We start from the raw sequence: 9,448 nt of genomic DNA on the forward strand, positions 1-9,448 counted from the left end.
CTAAAGTGGCACGGGTTAGAAGACCAAATTGTCATTACTCTGTAAATGAATTTGGCATCAGACATCCTACAGACAAGGAGCAGGAGAGAAATTAAGCAGTGGAACCTTTGGGGCATGTCTGAGTTGAATGTTTGGGACAGAAGGGTGCAATGGGATCAAGTGTTGAAAGGAGAGGGAATGATCAAACATCACTAGTTTGTTTTGTATTGATAAACATCAGGTATCTGTTATTTTGGGATGTTACTGGCTCATCTCTGGTTGCTAATAGACTTAGGAATAAAGTGATATACTTGGTCACCTTTCCAAAAAGAAAGCTAAAAGGCAAGATTCAGCCTGGCTCCGAACTAGCATGCAGCAAAGCGCCATAGTATTTTGCTTCAAGTAAGATTACCCTGTAATGTTGGGGAGTGCAGTATAGTCATTGTTTAATATTGATTGAATTAAATAAATCTTATGGTTCTTCGTGTGGAAAGTAAGGAAGCAACTTGCAGCTGGCCTCACTTTAGCAAGTTTTTCTCCCTTGTTCGAAAAAGCAATTGATGAATTCTTTATGCAAAAGATGCAGGTGTCTGCCTCAGATCTCTGATATAACCGTTGTTAATGCTTGCTTTATACTATGAGTGGTTAGTTTTGGGCAGTACAGATGTCCTTTTAAAAAGATGTTGAAACTACTTGTGGGATTAATTTGCACTGATGTACTAGTGAAATCATCTAAAGACCCTAAACTAGCAATAATATTTTTCTTGCACTTGTAGTTGCACCCCCTCCACCTCACCCAACCACAATCAATCTACTCACAAATGAGACCAATTCAACTGCCTTGGCTTGTATTCTGAGAGCATCTAACTGAACACCAATCACTGATTAAACCCAAGACCCTTCTGTTTGTATGGCTTGACTGCTTAACTATTGGAAATGCTTGATTCATAGAATCCCTAGCGTGGGAACAGGCCATTTGGCCCAACAAGTCCACACCAACTCTCCAAAGGCCTTCTCACCCAGACTCAATCTCTGTAGCTCCACATTTCCCATGTCTATTCCACCTAGCCCGCACATATTTGAACCATGTTCTATAGATTCAGGATCAGTTCCTGCGGATTGGAGGGTGGCTAATGTTGTCCCACTTTTTAAGAAAGGAGGGAGAGAGAAAACAGAATTATAGACCAGTTAGTCTGACCTCAGTGTTGGGGAAAAATGCTGGAGTCAATTATAAAGGATGAAATTACGGCACATCTGTGTGCAGTTTTGAGGAAAGACATTCTGGCTATTAAGGGAGTGCTGTGTAGGTTCACTAGGTCAATTCCTAGAATGGCGGGACTATCTTACGCTGAAAGATTGGAGCGACTGGGCTTGTATACCCTTGAGTTTAGAAGGCTGAGAGGGGATCTGACTGAGACGTAAAAGATTATTAAAGGATTGGATGCTCTGGAGGCAGGAAGCATGTTTCCGCTGATGGGTGAGTCCCGAACGAGAGGACACCGTTTTAAAAATAAGGGGTAGGCCACTTAGAACCGAGTTGAGGAGAAACTTCTTCACCCAGAGAATGGTGGGTGTATGGAATGCTCTGCCCCAGAAGGCTGTAGAGGCCAAGTCTCTGGATAGTTTCAAGAGTTGGATAGAGCTCTTCTGGATAGTGGAATCAACGGCTATGGGGATAAGGCAGGAACAGGATACTGATTGAGGATGATCAGCCATAATCATAATGAATGGTGGTGCTGGCTTGAAGGGCAGAATGGCCTACTCCTGCACCTATTGTCTATTCAAGTGTTAGTAAAGTGTAATGGGCATGTGACATCTACAGGACAGTCAGCACTACAGCTGGTCATCCAAGTCTGTTGTCTGGAGGGTATTTTCAACTCTATAAAACCAAGGTATGATTTATTGTTTCAACAACTAGCAACAGAACTATGAGAAATGAGTGTGAAAGCATAATGGTACCAATTATACCAATACATCCTCAGAATAATGAATCTGTGCATGAAGGCACAGCAAGTGTACACTAATTTCACAGTCAGAGCATTTTGTTTAAGGTTGAGTGTTTGCCGTACAAGATGCACAATTGATTTGACATTGTCAGTCTTGTTTCCTCTTAGGCAGTTTGTATTGGCTATTGGCTTGAGTAGCAGGTAGTTTTGGTGAGAGGTCACTGCTGCCTTGGCACCATTTGACCTGTATCCTTTGCCGTTCCACAGAGGACGAAGCTGGTGGGCACAGTGCTCACAAGAAGAAACACAAGAAGCACAAGAAACACAAGAAGAAGCATCACCAAGCGGATGTGGGGCTTGGCTTTTCCTCTGAAACTCTGGAATCTGATTCTGGTACTGGAAAACCCCAGCTAAAACTTAAAATCAAACTGGGCGGTCAAACCATGGGCACAAAGAGGTAACATATACCTTCATAATCATACATCACATTGCCTTTTTATAGCTAACTCATTTTGACCCCTTGATGCCCTATTAAGGAATGCTCCTATATTTTTAAGGAGTCATTTTAGCAGAAAATAGTTTGTCTTCACTGAGAAATTGGCAATTTTCCTATCTGAGGATCTCTGTCAAATTTGAGGTCAAAACCTCCATGGTAGGACAGTGGCTTTGGTCTGGACAAGCAGCCCAATCGTCAGGAGTTGAATTCAATTTGTGGGCTGCAATACAAAATTGCTGACTTAGATTAAACTGGTGCCACCCCTGTCTGGTCAATATTATTCATGGACTCATTTAAAATAACTCTTAATAAAATGATTGCTATGGCAATTCAAAAATAAGAGCAGTTGGCAAAGGATAAGGAACGTGGCCTTGCCTTTGCTTAATTGTTTTTCAGGATACAGTTAACAAAGTGTAAGAATTCAAAGAATTTATTGTAAGATGCCACTCTGAAACAATTGTCCAATTATTGCATGGGCTAGGGTAGCGAAGAATGTACCATTGTTAGAATAGACTAGTTATGCAGCATCCTGTCTTCTGTTGGTTAGTAAATATACTAATTGATTATAGACACCACAGATGACCTTATTGACCAAGAAATGAAGGGACTAGGTTTTTGTTTGAAATAAGCAGTGTACATGTAATTCATAATTTGTTTATTATGTAACAGTGTGCCCCACTTTTCTTTGGCCTCTGAGCTAAAGCAATCTCCCTCTCCTTTGATGGTTGATGATGAACCAGATGAAGTGCCATTGGACCAGTATCGGGCTTGGCTTGGTAAGTGCTGTGCATTGTAATGATCTGAAAAGGTGTCAAGGCATGTATTTTAATCTGGACATTTCTATAACCTCTGCCAGCCTTGTTTTCTTTTAATGTTTATTCATGGGATATGGGTGTTACTGGCTAAGCCAGCATTTATTACCCATCCCCAATTGCCTAGAAGACATTTAAGAGTCAAGCACATTGCTGTGGGTCTGGAGTCACGTGTAGGCCAGATCAGGGAAGGATGGCAGTTTCCTTCCCTAAAGGACATCAGTGAACCAGATGGTATTTCCTGACCATTGCCAGCTGTTTTAATATCACCATTATATCCTTAATTCCAGATTGTTATTCAATTCAAACTTCACCCTCTGCCACGGTGGAATTCATGGGTCCCTTGAACATTACCTGGGTCTCTAGATTAATAGTCCAGTAATAATACCATTAGGTAAACAGCTCTCCCAGTGTGGTACGTTCTATCAGTTGGTCAGATTTAGTGTAGGAGTATTTTTCTGCATTCATCAGGATTTTCTTTCTTGAGCTGCAAAGAAACCTTGAGTCAGCAGTAGTTGGTCCTTAAAGACTAGGCTGTTTGTTGTGAGTTTATTCAAGAAATACTACTTCACTTTGGAGAAAAATGGGAAAGAAAATGAATCAAAATTGTGCACTGTTCTAAATGTGGTCTCACCAAGGTTATCTAATTTTAATGATCTTGTCTGTTTATAAATTCTGTTGTCTTAATGATCTTTACTATTTTGTTAATAATTTGATAGTATTTTTAAGATATCAACTACTTTTTATAGGGTTTGAGTCTGTACTCCTAAATTCCAATGAACCCACATCTCATTTTTCCTTTTCCAAGGAATATATGATTTCCTTATTCATCCCATCAAAGTGCATGTCACACTTAACTGAATTTTTTGATTTGATTTATTATTGTCGTGTACCTAGGTCCAGTGAAGAGTTTTGTTTTGCATGCAGTATGGGTAGATCATGCCATACAAAGTGTTGGGGTATTAGAACAGTATGAGGAATACAATGTGCACCTTCTCTTGCAGCTGTAACAAAGAGTGAGATCAACATTAAATTTAAAGTTTGAGGTCCATTTAATTGTTAGTTAAATGCACATTCTGCTTTGTTTGCTGTGCCATGTTCCAAATTAAGTCTGTGTTAAAATTACTTTCTAAAATAAATTAGCGCATTAGGTTTTCTGAGAATTGAAACAGCACTGCATTCTGGAAATGACCAATTTTCAACAGGAGCAGAGTGTAAATGACAAGACTAGCAGAAAATGCTATCAGGAAGGGAAACATTTTAAAAAAAGATAAGCAAGTTTTATTATCTTGAGTGAGACTTCACAAATTTGCTATTCTGATTGTAAGTTTGCTCGTTGAGCTGAAAAATTTGTTCTCAGACGTTTTGTTACCATGCTGGGTAACATTACCATTTGGCATTCAAACCAGAACTCCATCAACAAACCAAGATACAGAAATAGAAAACAGGCCAGAACCCACCAGCGCTTCAATGGAGACTCTCTGATGTAACCTAGCATGATGACAAAACGTCAGAGAACACATCTTCCAGTTCAGCAAGCAAACTTAAACCTGAAGCACAACCTGAGCTACAAATCTTCATAAATGTGCTATTCTCTTTCTGATGCTCTTAGATTGTGTCTTGCCAGGGCCATAAATGCCATTAATTACCAGCTACCCACCCAGAGTAAGTTTAATTTGCATTAATGGCATAGAAACAACAATTTCATGATGTGCATATTATTTCAATAGGGATGCTCACTGCAAACTTGCATTTCTTTTTTGTTTTTGTCGAAATTAACTTTGCAAATTGGAGATTTAATACAATAATAGAACAGTGTTGTTTTGTGCTCCTTTTGTTGTAACTCTTCAGCCTGTTGCATTCATGTTGACTCTCAGGCTAATTCAACTAGTCCCATTACCCTGCCTTTTCCCTGTAGCTCTACAAACCACTTCTCTTCGATTCTCATTCTTAAGACTGCCATTGAATCTCAGTATATTCCATTATAACCATTTGTTGCATAAGATAAATTTGTTGAAGGTTTGTGAAGAATCTGAATTGATTTGTCCAGTTCACACATTGCTGTTTTTCATTTTAAAAAAATACAGCACAGGTGCAGTCCCTTTGACCCACGAAGCCTGTGCCAATTCCTTATCTTTATTTAGACCCATTACTTATTGCCCATATGTGGTTTTTATCCCTCTGTTTGCCTCCTGTTCATGAGGAGGAGGGGAGGGTTCTACAGTAGCTGATGGTTGCTGTATCACCTCTTATCAACATTGGGATTGTTAACAGATCTGAGATCATTCTCTAGCCCCCTCATCTCGGTGAGAACATATTCTGTTACAGAGATAAGGAGAAAGACACACACCATAATTTTTATCAACCAAAAACAAAATGCTGATGCACCACTTCCATTGTTACCTTGGAATAAATAAAGGTAAAAATGTAGAGTTTGATCAGAATTATTTGTAACATTTACAGATGAGGAGAGCAACTTGGATCCATCTCCTTTACCAGACCTGGATTCTGAAAGCCTTCAGGAGCCAGAACAGGATGAGGAGCAGCGATGGCTGGATGCTTTGGAGAAAGGAGAGTTGGATGATAATGGAGAATTAAAGAAGGAGATTGATGAATCACTGCTGACGGCAAGGCAGGTAAATGTTGGGCCACATCTTGCAGGGGATATGACAATATGTCAATGATGTACACATTGGCCAGCAGTTTGAGGGAATTAAGAAATCTATCACAAGTTAGATATTTGTGCAAATTTTGGCTGATCTACACAGCTCAGCTGTTTGTTTCACACAGATGGTATCTTGCCCTTTGTCTCTCAATATTATCTTTAAAACTTGCAAGATGTGCATGTTTGCACTCCATTAAGCTCCCCATCGTTTGATTTGATGGTTAATGGTTTAACTTCCTTTTCATGAATGTGATAATAGTTCAGTTTCAATCAGCCCTCATGACCCAAATTTTGAACTGCGAGTCTCAAATCTGTGTTAACAAGTGGCAGCCACAATGGCTTTGTTAAATATAAATTACATTTGACTGACTCGCTAAACCTCTCTGTATTGTCAATTACTTTAGTGCAGTTGAACTATGTATGAACTGTCAGCATTTCATAAACTTGGTAGTAAAGTTGAAGCCTACAGAATTGGAGGCAGTGGCAGTGTGGATACAGAAATTGGTTAAGGGACAAAGTAGTAGTGAATAGTCACCCTTCAGATTGGAGGGAGTGAATAGTATTAACAATACCTCATGTTTTTTTAATATCAATAATCTGAATATGATACATGGATCATTGTTTTCTGTGCCAAGTACAGAACTTTAAACAATGAGGATAGTGACAAGCTTTAGGAGGAAATAGACAGTCTGGTGAAGTGTACACATGAAATATTGCAGCAGGTTTGAAGTGCATTTAGAAAGAAGAAAGACAACATAGACTAACAGTTCAAAGGATAGACACTCACAAATATTTGAATGTTATAGGATGAAAAGGGGGCTGATTTTGAAGCACATTGTTACACAGTTAAAACAGATGATTCAACGGTTACAGTATAGAAGGATGCATAGAGTACAAAAGCAAGGAACTTTAAACTTTTGTAAATCACTGCTTTGGCCCAACTTGAAGCAGGGTCCAATTTTGCTGACCACACTTTCGGAAGGACACTGTGGCCTTGAAGAGTACAAAGGATATTTTGACCTATTTATGTGGGAAGAGGAGAGAAGCTGAAATAAAAGTGCTGGATTATACTCTGGTCTGGCAGCAAATGTAGACAGTGAAGCAGAGTTGATGTTTGAGTCAAAAATGACTGTTCCTCAACACTGAAGTCATATTTGACTCAAACATTCTCTGGGTCTCCCCTCACAGGTAAAAAGTATTTCCAATGCATTCTGTTTTTATCAGATTTCCAACATCCATGATAATTCCTTTTATTCGAAGGAAGTTTGAATTCTCCTTGGGGCAATTTAACATATTCAAAATCCCATAGTGCTCTCCAAACGTTTGTCCAGTCCCTGAAAGTTACTGACTCTGTTTTGAACTTGCCTTTAGGAAGTGTACCTTAGATGGTGACTCATTGCATAAAAATGCTTAAACTGTTGACTCTGTTTTTCAAAAGATTTTCTTTGTTTATGCAGCGTGCCCTGCTACACAAACAACAAAGCCAACCACTCCTGGAGCTGCCCATGGGCTATAAAGCAAAGGAGATGACTGAGGAGATGATGGTAAAGCGAGCTGAGCGTGCTCGAAAAAGGCGCCTGCAAGCTGCAAAGAAAGCAGAGGACAACAAAAACCAAACAATTGAACGGCTGACAAAGACTAACAAGGCCAAAGTCAAAACGCTGAGGGAGAGAAAAACTAAAAGAATGCACTATCCTATGATTAGATATTCCAACAACGCCGAAGCGATTACTGTCTCCTTTCCACATGGATGTCCAGTCCCCCTTCCATCTGTCTTGCAGCCTGTGCCTCTCCCTGTAACCTGTGGGGTTGAGGGCTGTTCAAACTTCAAGAGGTACTCTTGTTCTAAAACTGGGTTACCGCTCTGCAGCCTTGAGTGCTACAAAAAGAATTTGTTGATCCAGGGTTTGGCCTGATGGGCTGCAAGCTTTTTTTAATATTAGCCTGGAGGAAATAAGTGAAAGGTATCGAGAAAGCCCACTGGCTCAAGGCTTCTGACAATGGAATCCTGCACTAACCAGGAGCAATCTCTGGTTACCAATAGAGAACTAATTGGTAATAAGATAATTCTGTAATAAGAATTACCTACCAATCTTCATTTGATGGCTGTTCCTTTTGGAACAATATTGGTTGTGTTACTGAAGTGGCAGGATTAATGGATTGTATTCTGCAGTTTAATATTAATGAAAAGAATGCCAATACAATAAGGAATGAAACTGTGTTCCTCTTCAGTTCATTACATTGGCAGTGTGGCCTAGCACAATATGATTGGTTCCAAAATAAAATCTCTTCCCTGTGCAATGGTGCATTTCATCCTCACTAATGTGATGTTTCTCCATTCCTTTCCTGTGAATAACTTTGTGCAATAAGAAGCAATTGGAGCAATGTTGACTTAGTGGGTTGAGACTGACTGTTCTCCAGTTTCATTGGACTCTAATTGGGAACAGAATAAACTTCCATCCCAGTAATGTAGATTACATACAAATTCAAGATTTTGGATGCCAGTTTCCAACCTACAGTCCTTCTAATCCTAATTATTTGTTAACTCAATATTCTTTCATTTTGTTCCACACTAACCTCACCCCCCACCCCGAACAATTACTCCAGCTGTCCTTAGTGGTCATGCAAACCCTATAGCCATGCAACTAGGAGATATGTTTGGTACCTATACAGGAATTGCCAAATCTCAGACAAGGCAAGAAAACACCCCAGTTCCAACCAGGGAAAGGACATCAACCTAGTGAGATTGGCTGTCCATTTGAGTAAAGATTTGTTGAAATTATTGTACAGTCTTAACCTGTCAGGAAGCATTTGTGGAGAAAGAAGTGGAGTTGATATTTCAGGTCAAGGACTTTTCATCAGAACTGGAAGTTTGAATATACTGAGATGGTTATAAACATTTTGTTGACTGTCTCACCTATGCATTTGTAATGTGGAAGGAAATGGTCAGCAAAGGTTGGCTGCTTTATGTAAGATTTGATAAAATCTAAATAAAGTATGTTTTGGGTGAAAAAGTATTTCGAGATATGTGAATTCTATAAGATAATGAGATCACCAGGTTACAGCTGAAGATGATAAAGCACTCAGAAGTAATCTCAGTTCATGCCTGACACCAGATCATGCTATTAGCTGTCTATCAAACAATCCAAAGCCAATTTGTCAAATGCCATTCTGCACGTTGATCATTTTGAACTAACATTCTGATCGTGGTTCCACATTTACCTTTTCCATTTATCTCTTTGCTGTACTTGAACAGTTCACTTTGAAATAATGTTTGATACCTTTTTCTACATTTTCCCCCATCTGTCCATATCTCTATAAGATTTTCTCCTTTCAGTTTGTAAGGCTTGTTTCTTTTATTCTTTTACTTTACTGTTGCTCGGGATCAGCTTAGTTGCCTTTTAAATCGTTTAGAGTCATCACATTTGTGCCAGTTAAAAATAACTTATTTTCCAGCACTTGGCTTGTAGCCTTGGTTGCAAGTTTACATCGAAATACTACTTAGAGTTACTAAGGCTTCTTCCTCCAGGTGAATTTTATTTTCTCAACA

The 9,448-nt window shown here is 39.3% G+C and overlaps 1 protein-coding gene across 1 annotated transcript in view; it reads left to right on the forward strand.

Annotated features, from left to right (window-relative positions):
- ino80b (INO80 complex subunit B) overlaps positions 1 to 8,915 on the forward strand; it is a 13,613-nt gene extending 4,698 nt beyond the window's left edge. Inside the window, exons 2-5 of the mRNA XM_043712633.1 lie at positions 2,193 to 2,382; positions 3,091 to 3,197; positions 5,697 to 5,869; positions 7,356 to 8,915. Of these exons, the coding sequence (XP_043568568.1) occupies positions 2,193 to 2,382; positions 3,091 to 3,197; positions 5,697 to 5,869; positions 7,356 to 7,814 (929 nt within the window). The 3' untranslated portion in view covers positions 7,815 to 8,915. The remainder of the gene's footprint in view (positions 1 to 2,192; positions 2,383 to 3,090; positions 3,198 to 5,696; positions 5,870 to 7,355) is intronic.
- Positions 8,916 to 9,448: the final 533 nt, after the last annotated feature.

This window comes from Chiloscyllium plagiosum, chromosome 1 (genome assembly GCF_004010195.1).
Source record: "Chiloscyllium plagiosum isolate BGI_BamShark_2017 chromosome 1, ASM401019v2, whole genome shotgun sequence".
Classification (NCBI taxonomy): Eukaryota; Metazoa; Chordata; class Chondrichthyes; order Orectolobiformes; family Hemiscylliidae; genus Chiloscyllium; species Chiloscyllium plagiosum.